At 34.0% G+C, this 20738-nt stretch overlaps 1 protein-coding gene across 1 annotated transcript in view; it reads left to right on the forward strand.

Moving 5' to 3' along the window:
- TPO (thyroid peroxidase) overlaps window positions 1-20738 on the forward strand; it is a 224252-nt gene that overhangs the window by 88316 nt on the left and 115198 nt on the right. The window contains exons 6-8 of the mRNA XM_031951166.1: window positions 209-338; window positions 2521-2727; window positions 16264-16779. Coding sequence (XP_031807026.1) covers window positions 209-338; window positions 2521-2727; window positions 16264-16779 — 853 coding nt within the window. The remainder of the gene's footprint in view (window positions 1-208; window positions 339-2520; window positions 2728-16263; window positions 16780-20738) is intronic.

Below are 20738 nucleotides of genomic sequence, written 5' to 3' on the forward strand. Positions count from 1 at the left end.
TTCATATATTAATGTTACTTACATTTGAATTGCTTGGAGCTACCTCTTGAGTTTCCTCAATAGGCAAACAAAGTAGCTATCTGCAGCAAAGGATCTGAATTCCTACACCAAAGGAATAGTTCTGTACATAGCATTGCTTTAATTTTCTCTTAGATTTTTGCTTTCACTTCTCAAAAACTTTCAAGTTTTTTTTTTTTCTTTTCCACAGAGAACATCCCAGATGGGGAGCAGCTAACACAGCTCTGGCTCGATGGCTCTCACCAGTCTATGAAGATGGAATTAGCCAGCCAAGAGGCTGGAATCCCAACTTCCTTTACAATGAATTTCCACTGCCATTGGTTTGTATATCACAGCGCCATGAAAATCAAGCTGGCATACGTTTTTCCATAGCACTTACAAAGTTCTAGTATCCTTCAAAAACAGAGCAGTATTGTAAACTTCCTTGATGCTTATTGGAAATGACAAAGTACAAGCATGGGCATTCATGCAGTCATTTGGGCCACAGATGAATAAACTGCCAGGACACAAAAGGACATCTAGGGAGTATCTGTCCCACCATCCTCATTTCACAAGGACTAAATGATCTAAAGGAAGGTAGACGGGATCTGCCCAAAGTCACTTATTGCATCTTCTGAAGAGTCATGATTAATTTTGGGGTCTTTGGACTCCTCCTTGAATGATCTTTCCCAAATCTCAAAAGAGTGATATTTCATATTTAAAACAAACTGAACACTTTGTATAATTGGAGACAAGGGTGGAAAGAAGGACTTACAATGGGAAAAAAAGTGCTTATTTGCTGGAGATAAACATTAAACAGTTGACAGGGTTAGTTTGATTAAACAGCTGATCAATTTCCTTTTATAATTATGGATTTTTTCCTTGAGGTAACAGGCTACCAAAACCAAGGAGTTATTTTTTTAATTCATTAAAAATATTACACTGAAAAAAATTACAATAAAATCAACACAAACAACTAAAGTTACTTGTTAACTACTTATTTTTAATGTCATTCCATGAAGTATCATAACATTTTTTCAGTCATTTTAATTTCCCATCCATCAGAATTTTTTACCCAGTCAAATTAACTCTTACTCATTTTACTGGGGAAAATATATGTATGTGTGTATAGACATATGTGTGTATATATATATATATATATATATATACACATATACACACAAATACAAATTCAAATGCACCTTTATATATACATCTGTTATACACATATATAAATATGTTTATATGTGTGCATACATATATAAAGATGTATATCAACTGAATATATAACAATTTAAGCAATTGAAGGAAATACTAATGTTTAGCAGGAAAAAGGACCATAGAGGATGAAAAAAAATTAGGGCTTGGGAATTGTTTGTTTGCAACAGTTGCAAAAGTACTCATGCAAGGGAAATCAGGGATACACTAAATATTGAATTATTACACAATGAGAGAGAATGCAGCATGACCTGATAAACAGGGAATTGCTCTTACAATCAGGAAGTCCCATGTTAAAGTCCTACCTCAAACACATATTTCCTATGTGAGCCAAGGAAAGTCACTTAACCTCTCAATGCTCTAGGCAACTTTCTAAAACCATAAATTTCAGAGAAATTTATTCAGTGGGAAGGAAGGAGGGAGGGAGGAAAAGAGGGAGGGAGGGAGGAAAAGAAGGGATCATATAATTTTCTGTCTTCAAATCCCAGCAGCTAGCACCATTTCTTCCACATTACACTGCATTTCATATTTGTTAAATTAAATTCGAATGCACAATCCTCAGTTCACTTTGTCAAGCCATGTATTAATCTTCATCAAATGTTTGATTTTAGCCTTAAGAATGAAATTCACAATGCACTAAGCAATATGTGACTTTTGTTTTTGTCAAACTCTGCTGATGCATACATACCTGAATGTAAAAGAATATTAATCATAAAAATACCTATTCTGTATGATTGAAGGATGCTTAACTGATAACTTCTTGAGGTTCTTTCCAGCTTTAAAGTCAATGCTTCTCTACATCCAGTAGAATGTAAAGTACTTGAATGAAAAGCCTATTTTCATTTTTTGCCTTTGATTCCCCAAAGCCTAATACAATCCCTGGTACAAAGTAGACCTTTAATAAATACTTATTTAATTGAATTCCATAAATTCAGATATATTTTGAATTATAAGCCTAGACAAGAAAAGCATAGCTCAAGTATTTTTGAATGTATGTTATAATCCTTGTACTTAACGTTAAATGATTACCAAAATATCTTCTATAATGTCCAAAAGAAAGAAGTACTCTTCTAGATCATCCTCCACCTATGCAGAAATTGGTGAGATACAAGCAGAAAAAGAAACATCCCCCAGGGAAAAAAATCCCTAATCTAGCACCTTATCATTATAACCACATACACCACATGTAAAATCTTGTCCAAAAATGAGACTTTTTCTGTCAGCTGACTCTCCTTCTTAACAACTGAGCATTTTGTGAAAAGCTAAGAAGAGTTGACATTCCTAGCAAACTAACTTTTCCCTCAGGTTCGTGAAGTAACAAGAAAAATCATTCATGCATCAAATGAGGCTGTGACAGAGGATGACCAGTATAGTGATCTACTGATGGTCTGGGGACAATATATTGATCATGACATTGCATTCACACCCCAGAGCTCCAGCAGAGCCACCTTTTGGGGAGGAACTGACTGTCAGAGGACATGTGAAAGCCAAAATCCCTGCTATCCCATACAGGTAGGTTTTTACCAAGTCGTTCTGAAAGTTCCTCTTCAAACAAATACAGAGCTAATGGTAAAGCAAAATTCTTCTGACTGACATCCTTGAAAATGAAATACTTTTATGTTTTATGGACTGTCAAAATTCTCTTGGTTCATGAACTAAACTAGAAATTTAAAGTACTGCTTATACTAACTGACTCAGGTGTCTGACACTATCTCACCACTTATTCATATTTTGGCCACAGAGTATATCAGAAGAAAACTATTTTTTAAAAATCATTTAGTACATTTGAGAGGGGAAACAAGATATAGCAAGGTAAAAAATATTGAATTAGAATCAAGAGGCCTATATTCAAACTTTATTTCTGTCTCACCTCAGGAAAATCAGGAACAAAAATTACCTTCCACATCTAGAAACTTCTAGATCCAAACACACACATATCTAGAAACCTTTGGGTCCTGACATCACTTCTAGAGCCTTCTGAAGTGAGACCCCTCCTCCAGTTCTACACACTTCTAGAGTGGGACTCCCACTACTCCACTTCTAGAGCCTACTGGAACAAGACCTCCACTTCTAGAGCCTTCTGGAATGGTACCCCCACTTCTGGAGCCTTCTGGATTTAGGTTTCCACTTTTAGAGCCTCCTCAAGTTGGCCCTCACTTCTGAAGTCTTCTATATCTGAGCACTCATTTCTAAAAACTTCTAGGGAAGATTCAAGGAAGATTCTGAGAAGATGAGGCAGTAGGTTAAAAAAAAAAAAAAGTCAAGCTTTCCAGAGCAACCTGAGAAGACATGAAGAGGCCAGGACTAGATTTAATTGTTGTAAAGTATAAACATATCCAGGCAGCAAACAGGAAGTCCTGGGACTATTTGGAATTGGAAGTAGTTTCAGCCATAAGCATGGGAACTTTCACCTTCAGAATAGCAAAGAGCTGCCAGGCCCAATTGTGCAGCAGAGACACTACCCTAGGCAAGAAGGAACCAGAGCACCCAGTGAGTGTAGAAGCAGTGGGGTAGGGACACTGCTAACTTGCAGGAAAGTGGAACTGTTGGGAAGAGCTGAAGTGAAGTTAGAGATGAAATGAAACTAGAGGAGAAGAGAAGGTAAATCAGCATGCCCATCCCAACCCAGAATTAAAGGTGCTTGCACTAACAGTTCTTTAAAAAAAAAAAGAAGAAAAAGAAGGAAATCATGGATGCTTACTATGAAAATAAGGATGTTTAGGGCTCATCTTCAGAGTAGGAGAGTGCATTTTTTAAAAGCTTCTTATACCTGAAAGTGTAACATTAATTGGTTATCTACCCAGAAAGAAATTATGGAAGTAGTCAAAAAAGACTTCAAAAATCAAATGAGAGAAATTGAGAAAAAACATGAAAATAAAGCACACACACACACCCACAAAAAAAAAAAAAACAACCAATATGGGAGAGGGGGAGTTAAACAACAAGAAAAGAAGATCTTAAAAAAGGAAACAATTTTTTAAAATTAGAATTGGTCAAAGGGAAGCCAGTGAAGCTATAAGAAGCAAAGAAATGACAAACCAAAATATAAAGAATGAAAAAATAGAAGAGAATGTGAAATATAAGAAAAGCAACACATTTGAAGAACAAATCAAGAAGAAAAAACAAAAGAATAATTGGACCACCCAAAAGTTGTGACAATATAAAGAACCTTGACAAAATAATAAAGGAAAAAAAATAGTGTCCTGGGATGATAGAACCTGAAGGAAAAATAAAAATATAAAGTAGAAATAGACCTAAAAGAGATCCTACATGGAAAACATAGGAATATTATTGCCAAATTTCTTTTTTTAATTTGTTATTATAACTTTTTATTTACAAGTTATATGCATGGGTCATTTTTCAACACTGACCCCTGCAAAACTTTCTGTTCCAACTTTTCCCCTTTTTCTCCCCCACTCCCTCCCCTAGATGGCAGGTAGACCAATACATGTTAAATATGTTAAAGTATATGTTAAACACAATATATGTATACATATCCATACAGTTATTTTGCTGCACAAGAAAAAGTGGACTTAGAAATAAGGTAAAAATAACCTAAGAAGGAAATCAAAAATGCAAGCAGACAAAAACAGAAGGAATGGAAATGCTATGTTGTGGTTCACACTCATTTCACATAGTTCTTTCACTGGGTGTAGCTGATTCTCTTCATTGTTGAACAAATGGACACAATTTGTTTCATCTCATTGTTGAAGAGAGCCATGTCCATCAGAATTGATCATCATAAAGGATTGTTATTGAAGTATATAATGATCTCCTGGTCCTGCTCATTTCACTCAGCATCAGTTCATGTAAGTCTCTCCAGGCCTTTCTGAAATCATCCTGTTGGTCATTTCTTACCAAACAATAATATTCCATAATATTCATATACCACAATTTATTCAGCCATTCTCCAATTCATGAGCATCCACTCAGTTTCCAGTTTCTGGCCACTACAAAGAGATCTGCCACAAACATTTTGGCACATACAGGTCCCTTTCCCTTCTTTAAGATCTCTTTGGGATATAAGCCCATTAGTAACACTGCTGGATCAAAGGGTATGCACAGTGTGATAACTTTTTGTGCATAGTTCCAAAAACTCTACAGAATGGTTGGATGCATTCCCAATTCCAGCAACAATGTATCAGTGTCTCAGTTTTCCCACATCTCCTCCAACATTCCATATTATGTTTTCCTGTCATCCTAGCCAATCTGAGAGGTGTGTAGTAGTATCTCAGAGTTGCTTTAATCTGCATTTCTCTGATTAATAATGATTTGGAGCGTCTTTTCATATGGCTATTAATAGTTTCAATTTCTTCATCCAAAAATTGTCTGTTCATATCCTTTGAGTATTTATCAATTGGAGAAGGGCTTGATTTCTTATAAATTAAAGTCAATTCTCTATATATTTTGGAAATGAGGCCTTTATCAGAACCTTTAAATGTAAAGATGTTTTTCCAGTTTATTGCTTCCCTTCTAATTTTGTCTGCATTAGTTTTGTTTGTACAAAACCTTTTTAATTTGGTATAATCAAAATTTTCTATTTTGTGATCAATAATGATCTCTAGCTCTTCTTTAGTCACAAATCCCTTCTTCCTCCACAATTCTGAGAGGTAAACTATCCTATATTCTTCTAATTTATTTATAATCTCATTCTTTATGCCTAGATCATGAACCCATTTTGAACTTATCTTGGTTGTACAGTGTTAACTGTGAGTCAATGCCTAGTTTCTGCCATACTAATTTCCAATTTTCCCAGCAGTTTTTGTCAAACAGTGAATTCTTATCCCAAAAACTGGGGTCTTTGGGTTTGTCAACCACTAGATTATTATAGTTATTGACTATTTTTTCCTGTGAACCTAACCTATTCTACTGATCAACTGGTCTATTTCTTAGTCAATACCAAATGGTTTTGGTGATTGCTGCTTTATAATATAATTTTACATCTGATACAGCTAAGCCACCTTCATTTCATTTTTTTTCATTAGTTTCCTTGAAACTCTTGACCTTTTGTTCTTCCAAATGAATTTTGTTGTTATTTTTTCTAGAACATTAAAATAGTCTTTTGGGAGTCTGATTAGTATAGCACTAAATAAATAGATTAGTTTAGAGAGTGTTGTAATCTTTCTTATATTGCTTCAACTTATCCAAGAACACATAATATTTTTCCAATTGATTAGATATGACTTTATTTGTGTGGAAAGAATTTTGTAATGTTTCTTATAAACTTCATGATTTTACCTTGGCAGATAGATTCCCAAATGTTTTATGGTATCAGCATCTCTAGCTGTTGGATTTTGTTAGTGTTATATAAGATTACTGATGTTACGTGGATTTGTTTTGTATCCTGCAACTTTGTTAAAGTTATGGATTATTTCTAATAACTTTTTAGTAGAATCTCTGAGATTCTCTAAGTATATCATCATATCATCAGCAAAGAGTGTTAATTTGGTTTCTTCACTATTTATTCTAATTCCTTTAATCTCTTTCTCAACTCTTATTGCCGAAGCTAGCATTTCTAATACAATATTGAATAGTAATGGTGATAGTGGGCAACCTTGTTTCACTCCTGATCTTATTGGGAACGGTTCCAGTTTATTCCCATTACACATGATGCTTACTGATGGTTTTAAATAGATGCTACTGACTATTTTAAGGAAAAGTCCATTATTTCTATACTCTCAAGTGTTTTTAATAGGAATGAATACTGGATTTTATCAAATGCTTTTTCTGCATCTATTGAGATGATCATATGACTTTTGCTAATTTGGTTATTGATATAGTCAATTATGCTAATAGTTTTCCTAATATTGAACCAGCCCTATATTCCTGGTATAAATCCTACTTAGTCATGATGTATGATCCTGGGGATAATTTTCTGTAGTCTATTTGCTAATATCTTATTTAAGATTTTAACATCAATATTCATCAGGGAGATTGGTCTATAATTTTCTTTCTCTGTTTTCAACCTACCTGATTTAGGTATCAGTACCATGTCTGTGTCATAAAAGGAATTTGGTAGGAGTCCTTCATTCCCTATTTTTTCAAATAGTTTATATAACATTGGAGTTAATTGCTCTTTACATGTTTGGTAAATTTACATGTAAATCCATCTTGTTCTAGGGATTTTTTCTTAGGGAGTTGATTAATAGCTTGTTCTATTTCTTTTTCTAAAATGGGACTATTTAAGCATTTTACTTCCTCCTCTGTTAATCTGGGTAGCCTATATTTTTGAAGGTAGTCATCCATTTCACTTAGGTTATCAAATGTATTGGCACAAAGTTGGGCAAAGTAACTCCTAATCATTGCTCTAATTTCCTCTTCATTGGTGGAAAGTTCTCCCTTTTCATTTTTAAAATTAACAATCTGATTTTCCTCTTTCCTTTTTCTAATCATATTTACCAAAGGTTTATCTATTTTGCTGAGTTTTTTCATAAGACCAACTCTTAGTTTTATTTATTAATTCAATAGTTTTTTTTTACTTTGAATTTTATTAATTTCTCCTTTTACTTTTAGAATTTCAAGTTTAGTATTTGATTGGGGGTGTTAATTTGCTTTTTTTCTAGCTTTTTAAGTTTCAAAGCCCAATTCATTGATCTTCTCTTTCTCTATTTTATCCAAGTAAGCCTCTAGAGATATAAAATTTCCCCTTATTACCACTTTGGCTGTATCCTACAAATTTTATAAGTTGTCTCATTGTTGTCATTCTCTTGGGTCAAATTATTGTGTCTATGATTTGCTGTTTCACCTATTCATTCTTTCCAATGAAATTATTTAGTTTCCAATTACTTTTTGATCTATTTACCCCTAGCTTGTTGTTGTGTACTTTCTGTCTTCATTCAGTTTTCTCTAAAGATCTATCATACCAGTTTTTCTAATATCTTATTTACCTCTTTAACTTCTTTCTTATTTATTTTGTGGTTTGGTTTATCTAATTCTGAGAGTGCAAGGTTGAGATCTCCCACTATTATAGTTTTGCTATGTATTTTTTCTTGCAACTCTCTTAACTTCTCTTTTAGGAAATTAGATGATATACCATTTGGTGCATATATGTTTAATATTGATATTGCTTCATTGTCCATGCTACCCTTTAGCAAGATATAGTTTCCTTCCTTATCTCTTTTAATTACATCAATTTTTGCTTTTGCTTCATCTGAGATAAGGATGGCTACTGTGGCTTTTTTGACTTCACCTGAAGTATAATAGATTCTTCTCCAGCCTTTTACCTTTACTCTGTGTATATCATCCTGCTTTAAATGTGTTTCCTGTAAACAACATATTGTAGGATTCTGGCTTTTAATCCAGTCTGCTATCTGCCTCCGTTTTATGGGAGAGTTTGTCCAATTCACATTTACAGTTAAAACTACTAATTCTTTATTTCCTGCCATCTTATTATCCCCAGATTATACTTTTCTTTTTCTTTCCCTCCTTACCCCCCTCCCCAGTATTAAACTTATGGACACCACTTGCCTCACACAGCATTCCCTCTTTAGAATCCCACCCCACCCCCTCTGAGTCCCTTCCCCTTTCTTATACTTTTCCCTTATTTTTTTCTGTATTCCCTTCTATTTAGCTTACTCTTTTCCTTTTCCCTTTTCCTCTCCCACTTTTTAATAAGGTGAGAGAAGTTTCTCTGTAAACCAAATATGTCTAATATTTTCTCTTTGAACCAAATCTGATGAGAGTAACATTCACACAATGTTCCTTCCCCTCCGTTAATTCCCTCAGATATGGTAGGTTTTCTTTGCCTCTTCTGAGATGTAATTTCCCTCTTTTTATCTCCACTTTTCCCTTTTTCTGATACAATCCCCTTTCCACTTCTAATTCCCCTTTTTAATATCATAACAGTAAAATCAAATTATACAATGCTCTTTATGTATGCCTATAAGAGAAATACAGTTCTCAAGAATTTTCTTTATCTTCTTATGCTTCCGAGTCTTTTATTTTGAGGTCAAATTTTTTGTTTAACTCTGGTTTTTTCATTAGGAATAAATGGAATTCACCTGTTTCATTGACATTCCATGTGATTCCCTGGAAGAAAATGCTCAGGTAGCTGGGTAGTTTATTCTTGGCTACATTCCAAATTCTTTTGCCTTTCAGAAAATCAGATTCCAGGCCCTTCAATCCTTTAATATGGAAGCTGCTAGATCCTAAGTGATCCTTATTGTGACTCCTCAGTATTTGAATGTTTTTTCTAGCTGCTTGTAATATTTTTTCCTTAATCTGATAGTTCTGAAATTTAGCCACAATATTCCTTGGAGTTTTTATTTTAGGGTCTCTTTCAGAACATGTTCAATGAGTTATTTCAATGCCTATTTTACCTTGTGATTCTGTTACATCTGGGCAGTTCTCTTTAATGATTTCCTGAAAAATAGTGTCTAGGCTCTTTTTTTTTTCCATCATGGTTTTCAGGGAACTCAATAATTCTTAGATTCTCTCTCCTAGATCTATTTTCCAGGTCTATTTTTTTTTCCAAGTAGATATTTAACTTTTTTTTTTTTTTTTTGGTTTTGCTTGACTGATTCTTGATGTCTCGGTGAATCATTCATTTCCATTTGTTCAGTTCTGATTTTTAATAAGTTATTTTCTTCATTAACTTCTTTTTTGTATATGTCCAATTGAGTGTTTAAAAGAGTTGTTTTGTTCTATGGAATTTTTTTCCATTTCACTAATTTTTTTAATGAGTTATTTTCTTTTTCCAATTCACAAATCCTACTTTCCTGGGAGTTCTTTATCTTTTCTAATTCACAGATTGTTTCCATGGGAGTTCTTTACCTTTTCCAATTCACATTTCAGGAAGTTGTTTTCTTTTTCTACTTTATCAAATCTTCCTTTTAATGAGTTATATGCCTTTTTCATACTCTCTTGCAGAGTTTCTCTTTCCCTTCATCATTTTTCTTCTAGCTCTCCTTTAAGTTCTATTATAACTTCTTCTAGGAGAGCCTTCTGTGATGGAGACTGTCCTCCTTATATCCCCCTTTGGGGGTTTATCTGGAGACTGTCTGCTATTAGTCTCCTCAGGGTTAGAAATCTGCTCTCTTTTTGTATAGAAGCTATCTATAGTTAGAGCTCACTTTTTACTCATTTTTTAAAAGCCCTTGGGGTTCTGCCTTCAGAGTGAGGGGGTTCCCAGCTTCCTCTACAGAACAGGGATAGATGGACAGTAGCTGTCCTGTGAATGAGCTGTGAAGAGTGGCCGTGCTGCAGAAGTGTGACTGCCCTGGGCATAGCCCTGCTGTGTGGAAGTGTGACTACCCTGGGCAGAGCCCTATGCTGCGGAATGCAGCTGTGGAACTGCACTGTGGTTGTGCTGAATCACTCGTAGTGCTGAGTGGGTGTGGCCAGGTCCTGTGAAACTGTGGCATTTTGGAGCACACTCTACCTTTGATGTTTGTGTAACTTCCCTGCTGACCTACTGCTTTGCAAACAAAGCAGAGCAGCTAACCTATGGTAGAGTCCTCCCTACAAATTCTCCATCCATGGAAACCGCCCCCATCCCTGGTCTGCTCAATGTGTGCTAGCCTCCATGTTCTGCCTCCCTGCTTTTGCTGGCCCTCTCCCACCCAATCAAGACCCTCTGGCAATCTTCCCAAATTATTTTCTGCTGGTAATTTGTTGTACTCCCAATATTCATGGATTCTACCAGTCAAGCACTACTTCAGTGGCTGTATTTGGTAATCAGTAGTGAGGGTAGAAGGGAGCTCAGAATGAAGCATGTGTCCCCTCTGCCATCTTGGCTCTGCCTCCCAAAATTTCTTAACACCCAGATCAAAGAGAAAATTTTACAAGAAACGAACAAAAACAATTCAAGTATTCTGAAGCTACAGTTAGAATTGTATAGGATTTATCAGCAGATACAGCAAAAGACTGCAGGTTCTGGAAGAATATATATATATATATATATATATATATATATATATATATATATATATATGTATGTATGTATATATATATATGTATAAACAATCAAGTGAATTAGGACTGTGGCCAAAAATAGCATATTCAGCAAAACTAACCACAATATTGAATGGGAAGAAGTTAAGTGATAGTAAGGAAAATTAATGAGTAGAATTAAAGTAGTAAAGTTGTAAGGATAAGAAATAGATATACACAAACACTTTGATAAGGATCAGGTATAGAATTCATTAGAAAAAAATAATAATAGTAATCATTGACTGAATAAAGTCAAATTTAAAGATTCAATCAAGAGAAAAAATATATATTGTATAAGCCATATTAATGTTGTTTTAGATGCATGTCTACTCATGTATGAATGCTTCAAGTATATATGTGTGTATGTGTGTATTTGTATGCATGTAGATGCAGGTATCTATCTATAGATATATGTATTTCTGTGTGTGTGTGTGTGTGCATATGTGTCCATTCTTAACTGTAGCTGACTTGTGGGAACTGAGCTGGGGGCGGGGGGTGATGAATGAAGGAAAAAATAATATTGGCTAGTAGGCAATTTGAAGATAGGACAAAGGGAAGGGAAGGAACCTAGGCCATTATTCATAACTTATTTCAAACATATTTCTCCCTTTACTTTGTTTCTCTACCATTAATATCTGCCTAAACTCCAGTTTTGGTGCTTTTTTTTTAATCCAGCAAAAAGCCCTTCAATCTCCCCAAAAGAATGTAGCCTGGCAACATCATCTTTTCCTAGGATGCTTTGTGAATTTATTCCAGCTCCATAAATTCCTCGGGTAATTACAGTGTTCATTACCAATATTGGAAAGTATTTGGCAATATGGTAACAAAGAAAGCTGTGCTGGAATTAGATCTGCAATTTGAGTATTGCTTTCCCTTTAAATAGTTATGTATTTGTTGATAGATATGTGACTCCATTGAACCTAAATGCTTACAACAGTTTCTTTTAAAAGAAGGGAAGTATTTTGTAAACTATTGTCGTTTGTGGAATTCTTAAATAAAAGGAACAAGAATATGAAAAGTGCTAATAGTATTCAAGAAAGGGACGTGGTTATAGCAATCCTCCTGACAATCTGGGAGGTTTCTTCCAAAGGATAGTTCCAAAGGCAGTGAACCTACTGCCATATACTTTGAAAATACAGTCACAACTGAAAAAAAGGTGAACTAATAACTTCTGATTTCATGATATGAAAAGAATTACTTTTGCGTTATGAGCTGTTAGTGAAAATTTTTTAATGTGAGGACGAAGCCCCATTATTTAGCTTTTGCTTGCTTTTCATTGTTGTTAGGAGTTTAGGGTTGGTTGTTGAGAGTTTTATCCCACTTTTAAATTTTGAATTCCAGTCAAGAACAACTTATAAAGCAACCCATAAATAATTCAATTTCCAAACTGTCACTCAGGGCAAGGTTTCCTGTTCTCTGGGCCAACAAAGATTTTTTTTCCCCATCAGTTAAGTGAAGTTTTAAAACTTCAAAGTGTTTGATTGGTTCTTTCCCATGTCTGAGAATGCTGCATTTTGTGATGCTGATATCTGCAGTCAAAGATACTTTGTTGGAAGAAATAGAATAAAGGTCCAAAGAAAAGGAATAAAGGAAAGAAATGGAATAAAAGTAAGATTCCAGTGGATCTGCACCACTAATACTCTCACATTAAATAGCATTTTAAGATTTGCAAAGCATTTTAAGTATATTATCTCATTTGATTATCATACTAACCTTGTAAGGTAAGTGCTATTGTTATATTTTATTTATTTTACAGAGGAGAAAACTGAGACTCAGACACTTTCAAAGATCACATAGGGAGTATGGGAAGGGAGAGGAGAATATTGAGTATTTAGTAAGCTCCTATTATGTTCCAGGCACTATGCTGAGTGTGTTACAAACATTGTGTTATTTGATTCTTACAAGCATTTAGAAAATGAAGATGCTATCAAGTATCTAAGGCAGGATTTGAACTTAGGTCTTCCTTTCTCTAGGATAAGCACATCATTGTGTCACTCATCTGCTTCTGGGGTAATATTTAAATCCAGTCCTTCCTGACTCAAAATCCAACACTGTATCCATTACCCTACACTTCCGCCCCCCAGAGGAAGATCCTCAGATCTTCAGAATTGGATTTTAATAATGGGTCTCTATGGGCCCAATGGGTTCTATGGACCATTCTTCCTTTTGGGGATGAGAGTTAGCTCATACCACAATATTTTTGTGGTAAACATTTAATTCTTGTTGAGAAAAGAGCTCAGAGAATTAATTAATGATAGGATCTTATTTCTGAATGTCTGAATTCTCAGCATATACTGGTCATCCTTGGCCACTTTTCTTCATGTAACTTGCCAGTTACAGTGGCTAAAATTCTTTTCTAGTCAACTCATTTATAAAATGCCTCAGACACCTTAAACATAGGATTTTTGTTTTGCTTTTTTAATTAGTGGAACTAGTACTTTTCAAAAGAAGATACGAGTTGAAGTTTAAATTTAAAATTCTAAACATATTTCAATCATGGGTCCAGGAAATAGTCCTCTTTTATGTTCCCCTAGATAGAATATAAGGGTTAAGAATTTTTCAAATTCTAAAGACAGTTATCTTATACATTCTTTATGATAGCCTCAAAAACCATGTCCACCATGAAGTCTTTCCTATTTATCCCTAGTAGAAGAAAAATACTATGATTAGTGGAGAGTAACAACCAATGAGAGCTAAAGTTTATTCTGATATACTCAGGAAGATGCTAAAGGGGTAGTGTGATGTAAAGGAACAAAGCACTAAAGAAATCTGAATTCAAGTCCTTATTGTATAATTTACTAGCTGTGTAGTTATGAGTAAATCACTTAATTTTTTCTGTGCCTCAGTTTATTCTTCCATAAAATGAGGATGCTAATACCACTTTTACTATTCCTCTCACTGGGCTTTGGGTAGAGAAAGCTTTTACATGGCATCATTAAGGGACAATATTAATATCTCTCATTATGAGAATCTCTCCAACAATTTAAGTTTCTGGCATTGGGGGACAACAAGTGACTCAATTTTCTAAGACTCAGTTTCCTCAACTATAAGATTAGGAGGTTGTGTCTCTTCCAATTCTAAATCTATGATTTTATCCTGAAGAGATTTACTGTCACACTTAGAACAGGAAATCTCTGCTGAGTTTTTAACATTTATATTTTTATCTTTTTTTCCTTCACTGGTTAGAAAAAAAAACACTACCTTTCCCCAGCTTTCTCCTAATAAAATGGAGATACTGAAAACTAACTTTGCTGAGTTATATGTGGCTGAAAGGTGTTGCCATTATAGGACTGCTATTCACCCATTTAACACAAGATCAATGGGTTAAATCATCCTTTCCCAGACATCGAAAAAGATCCCTTGGAACTCAAAGCCATTTCCCTCCTTATGTTCCTGCCAGCAATATCTCTCTGAAGCACATAGCTTTGGCATATCACTGAGGTGACTCACCATGCCTCATTACATGGGTACATGGTGATACATTGCAGGAGCTCAGAAATAATGGAGTTTCAGAAAACCACTGCTGAGGTGCAGCTCCCCATTAAATGAGGCCCATTGGTGTTAGAAGCAGAGAACATCATGGCTAAAGAGAAATTTTTTTGTTGTATTATGAGTAATAGAAGACATTGGTATTACCTTTTTAAGAAAATTTCAGCTTCATTTGGAACACTCTTCTAATGCTCATTAGCAGAGCATACTGTGGCCTTTCTTACTAAATATGTCTTAAATTAATTCACATCACTTCAATAAATAATTACCGTTGAGTGAATTCAACAAATATTTGTGTAATATAAGTATACAATATAATATAAAATGATACACATATTTTATAAATAGTAATAATAATAGAGAAGAAAATGGCAAATAACTCTAGTGTCTTTCCCAAGAAAACCCCAAATGAAGGCACAAAGTGTTAGACACAACTGAAATTACTGAACAACAAAATCATATGTGTACATAAATACAATTAATACCTTTATATGAACAATAAATAATATATGACACAATAAACATAATAAATACTTCTTAAGGCTAATCATACAGATTTTGAATTGGGAAAAACCTTAGAGTCACAGAGATCACTTCCTCCATTTACAGATAAGAAAACAAATCCAGATAAATCAAGTAATTTCACAAATCACTTTACCCATTGATGGGTCAACAAGGATGAAAACTGATAATCAGTTTCTGACCTCAAGAACTTGGTGTGTTAAGAGGAGAAGAATGAGACATGTACATCAATAAGTAAGGGCACAGTACTTGGAGTCAGAACTAATTAATATCTCTCATTATGAGAATTTCTCCAACAATTTAAGTTTCTGGCACTGGGGGGCAACAAGTGACTCAATTTTCTAAGACTCAATTTCCTCAATTATAAAATGAGGAGGTTGTGTCTCTTCCAATTCTAAATCTATGATTTTATCCTGAAGAGATTTACTGTCACATTTAGAACAGGAAATCTTGTTCCTTGCTTCTAAAATAAATCTCTCATCTTGTAGTTCTAGGAGCAAAAGAGAGACCTAAACAAGTGTTCTAAAAGGAAAAACTCACTTTTTAACAGGGTTTGAGGAAAGTGAAAAGGGTATCAGGAAAGGCTTTACTTAAGAAAGATCTTGAAGGAAAAGATGAATTTCAATAGACCATGAAAGATGATAGGCTACAGAGTGGGAGGAAATAAGAGCAAGGAAGGGGATTGGGGAAAATTTTAATAATCTGGTGGAATATGTGGGGAAAGATTGGAATGAAATAAGGCTGGGAATAATATTAATGATGATGGCAATACTAAATTAAGTGCAAGTCAAGGAAATGAATGAGGACAAATACCAACAATGAGGATGGATGATAGAAAGGAACCCCTATAAAAGATTGTGAATAGTATTGCAGAATAAGATCTAAAAGGGATGTAAGAAAATTTCTAGATCAATCCTCATTTTTTGAACAAAGAAACCAAGCTCTACTTGTTTGTGGCTTACCCAAAGTCTCACAGAATAGATAGGGCCCTTTAACTCCAGACCCTATATTTTTTCTTTCCTCTACACTACACTGCCTTTTATCTTCCTTCAAATCAGATGCATTCAGGAAATATAAATATAATTGCATATCTGTTCTTTCATGCAGCTTACTGTCAATGAAACGTCATCAATGGGAATGGAATGTCTGCCTTTTTATCGTTCATCTCCAGCCTGTGGCAGTGGAGTTCAAGGAAGTCTTTTTGGAAATCTATCCAAATCAAACCCAAGGCAACAAATGAATAGCTTAACATCCTTCCTTGATGCTTCCACAGTTTATAGCAGCACTCCTGTTATCGAAAAGAAGTTGCGGAATTTGACCAGCAAGGAAGGACTGCTTCAAGTCAATACACTCTATGAAGATGGAGGCAGAGAGTATTTGCCTTTTGTGACCCAAGTTCCTTCACCCTGTGCACAAGCTCCAAACACAGAAGAAAAAGAAAGAATTGAGTGCTTTTTGGCTGGGGACAGCAGGGCCAGTGAGGTGATTTCCCTGGCTGCCATGCACACCCTTTGGCTGAGAGAACACAATCGCCTTGCCAAAAATCTAAAGATGTTAAATGCTCACTGGAGTTCTGAAACCATTTACCAAGAGGCCCGAAAGATTGTGGGGGCCCTACATCAGGTATGTCCCTCATTCTATTGAGTTTATAAATCTATCTATGCCTTTTTTTCTTTTTTTTTTTAGAGTGGTTTATTTATTTTAAATACAAATTGCTTTATGAATCATGTTGGGAGAGAAAAATCAGAGCAAAAGGGAAAAACCATGGGACAGATTAAAAAAAAAAAAAAGAAAAAAAAAGTGAACATAGCATGTGTCGATTTACAGTTAGTCTCCTTAGTTCTTTTTCTAGATGTAGATGGCATTTCCTGTCCAAAGTCTATTGGGACTGCTTTGGATCACTAAACTACTGAAAAGAACCAAGCCTTTCATAGTTCATCATCTCACATCTTGCTGTTTTTGTGCACAATGCATTCCTCGTTCTGCTTGTTTTGCTCAGCATCAGCTCATGCAAATCTTTTCAGGACTTCCTATAATCAGCTTGTTCATCATTTTTTAATATAACAATAATATTCTATTACATTCATGTATCACAACTTGTTCAGCCACTTCCCCATTGATGGGCATCCACTCCTTTTTCAATTCTTTGCTGCCACAAAAAAAGCTGTTACAGACATTTTTGCACATATGAGTCCATTTCCCTCCTTTATGATTTCCTTGGGATATAGACCCAGTAATGGCTCTACTGTATCAAAAGGTATCCACAGTTTGATAGCAAAGTGCCACATTGCTCTCCAGAATGGTTGGATCAGTTCACAGCTCCATCAACAATGCATCGGTGTCCCAATTTTCCTACATCTCCTTTAACATTTATCATTATCTTTTTCTGTCATTTTAGCCAAAATGAAAGGTATGAGGTGGTAGCTCAGAGTTGTTTTAATTTGCATTTCTCTAATCAATAGTGATATAGAGCAGTTTTTCATATAACTAAAAATGGCTTTAATTTAATCATCAGAAAATTGTCTATTCATATATCCTTTGACAATTTATCAATTGGGGAATGATTTGTATACTTATAGATTGAGACTGTTCCTTAGATATTTTAGAAATGAGAACTTCACCAGAAAAACTGGCTGTAAGGATTTCCGCCCAACTTTGTACTTCCCTTTTAATCTTGTTTCTGTGGGTTTTATTTCTGCAAAAACTTTGTAATTCAGTGTAATCAAAGTTGTACATTTTGCCTTTCATAATATTCTCTAGTTCTTCTTTGGTCATAAATTCCTTCCTTCTCCAAAGATCTGATAGATAGATTATTCCTTGTTCTCCTAATTTGTTTAGGTATCATCCTTTATGCCCAAATCATATATCCATTTTGACCTTATTTTAGTATGTGATATGAGATATAGATCTATGCCAAGTTTCTGACATATTATTTTCTAGTTTTCCTAGCATTTTTTGTCAAATAGTGAATTCTTATTCCAGAAGCTGAGGTTTGGAGGTTTATCAAATACTAGATAGTTATAGGTCTTAATTACTGTGTTGTGTGTATCTAATCTATTCCACTGATCCAACACTCTATTTCTTAGCCAGTACCAAATGGTTTTGGTTACTGCTGCTTTAGAATATAGTTTTAGGTCTGGTATTGCTAAGCCTTCAACACTTGTAAATTTTTTTTCATTAATTTCCTTGATATTCTTGACCTTTTGTTCTTCAGATAAATTTTGTTATTTTTTTTCTAGTTCTATAAAATAATGTTTTGGCCATTTGATTGATATGGCACTGAACAAATAGACCAAGTTAGGCAGAATTCTCATTTTTATTATATTAATTCATCCTAGCCATGAACAATTGATATTTTTTTTTCCATTTATTAAATCTGTTTTTATTTGTGTGAGAAGTGTTTTGTAATAGTGTTCATACAGTTCTTGGGTTTGTCTTGGCAGGTAAACATTTTATTTTATCTACAATATTTTTAAATGGAATTTTTCTATCTCTTTCCAATAAACTTGCTAATGCAATATTATAGAAATGCTAATGATTTCTGTGACTTTATTTTATATCCTGCAACTTTTCTAAAGCTGTGAATTACTTATAGTAGGTTTTTGGATGATTTTCTAGGATTCTCCAACTATATCATATCATCTGTAAAGAATTGCCTTTTCTATTGCCTATTCTAATTCTTTAAATTTCTTTTTCATTTCTTATTGCTAAAACAAACATTTCTAGTACAACGTTGAATAATAGTGGTGATGAGTGTCCTTGTTTCACACCTGATCTTAATGGGAATGTGTCCAACTTCTTGTCATACAAATAATGCTTGCTGCAGGTTTTAGATAGATACTGCTTATTATTTTAAGGAAAGTTCCCTTTATCCCTATGCTCTTTAGTGTTTTTAATAGGAATGGGTGCTGTATTTTGTCCAAAACGTTTTCTGCATCTTTTGAGATCATATGATTTCTGTTGGTTTTGTTATTGATATGATTGATTATGGTAATAGTTTTCTGATATTGAACTAGCCCCACATTCCTGGTATAAATCCCACTTGTTCATAAGGTAAATTGCTGTAATCTCATTGCTAATATTTTATTTAAATTTTTTGCATTAATATTCATTAGGGAGATTGGTCTGTAATTTTCTTTCTCTGTTTTGGGCCTTCCTAATTTAGGTATCAGTGCCATCTTTGTGTAATAGAAGGAATTTGGGAATACTCTTTCTTTACCTATTTTTCCAAATAATTTACATAATATTTAAATTAATTGTTCTTTAAATATTTGGTATAATTTAACTGTGAATCCTTCTGGCCTTGGAGATTTTTTTTCTTAGAGGGTTAATTAATGATTTGTTGAATTTCTTATTATAAAATGGTACTATTTAAGTATTTTATTTCCTCTTCTGTCAACCTGGGCAATTTATATTTTTTGTAAATATTCATCCATTTCAATTAGATTGTCACAGACTTGCTGCCACAGAATTGGGCAAAATAGCTCCTAATTATTGCTTTAATTTCTTTTTCCATGGTGGTAATTTCAATCCTTTCAGTTTTGATGCTGCTGATTTTTTTCTTTCCTTTTTTGTTTTTTTTTTGTTTTTTTTTCTTTTTTGTTTTTTTATCAAATTAGCTAAAAATTTATCTATTTTGTTATTTTTTTTCATAAAACCAACTCTTGGTTTTGTTTATTAGTTCAATAGTTTTCTTAGTTTCTATTTTATTAATCTCTCCTTTGAGCTTTAAATTTTCTAATTTGGTATTTAATTGGGGGTTTTTAATTTGTTCTTTTTTGTGCTTTTTTAGTTGCATGCCTAATTCATTGATCTCATATTTCTCTATTTTATTTATGTAGCTATTTAGAGATATAAAATTTCCCCTAAATACTGCTTTGGCTACATCCCATAGGTTTTGGTATATTGTCTCATTATAGTCATTTTCTTGGATGAAATTATAAATTGTTTCTGTGATTTGTTGTTTGATCCACTCATTCTTTAGAATTAGATTATTTAAGATCTAACTCAGTTCCAATTGATCAATGATGGACAGAATCAGCTATACCCAGAGAAGCAGCACTGGGAAATGAATGTGGACTACTTGCATTTTTGTTTTTCTTCCCAGGTCATTTTTATCTTCTGAATCCCTGAGCAACAAGAGAACTGTTTGGTTCTGCACACATATATTGTATCTAGGATATACTATAACATATTTAACATGTATAAGACTGCTTGCCATCTAGGGAAGAGGGTGGAGGGAGGGAAGGGAAAAGTTGGAATAGAAGTGAGTGCAAGGGATAATATTGTAAAAAATTACCCAAGTATATGTTCTGTCAATAAAAAGTTATAGTAAAAAAAATTAGATTATTTAATTCCCAATTGGTTTTTAGTCTATCTTTCCCTGGCCCTTTATTGAATATAAATTTTATTGCATTGTGGTCTGAAAAGAAAGCATTTATTATTTATGCTTTTTTTTTGCATTTCACTGTGATATTTTTATGCCCTGATATATGGTCAATTTTTATATAGGTGCCATGTACTGCTGAGAAAATTGTGTATTCCTTTCTGTAAATCTTCAATTTTCTCCAGAGGTCTATCAT

The sequence above is a fragment of the Sarcophilus harrisii genome, chromosome 2 (genome assembly GCF_902635505.1).
Source record: "Sarcophilus harrisii chromosome 2, mSarHar1.11, whole genome shotgun sequence".
Taxonomy (NCBI): domain Eukaryota; kingdom Metazoa; phylum Chordata; class Mammalia; order Dasyuromorphia; family Dasyuridae; genus Sarcophilus; species Sarcophilus harrisii.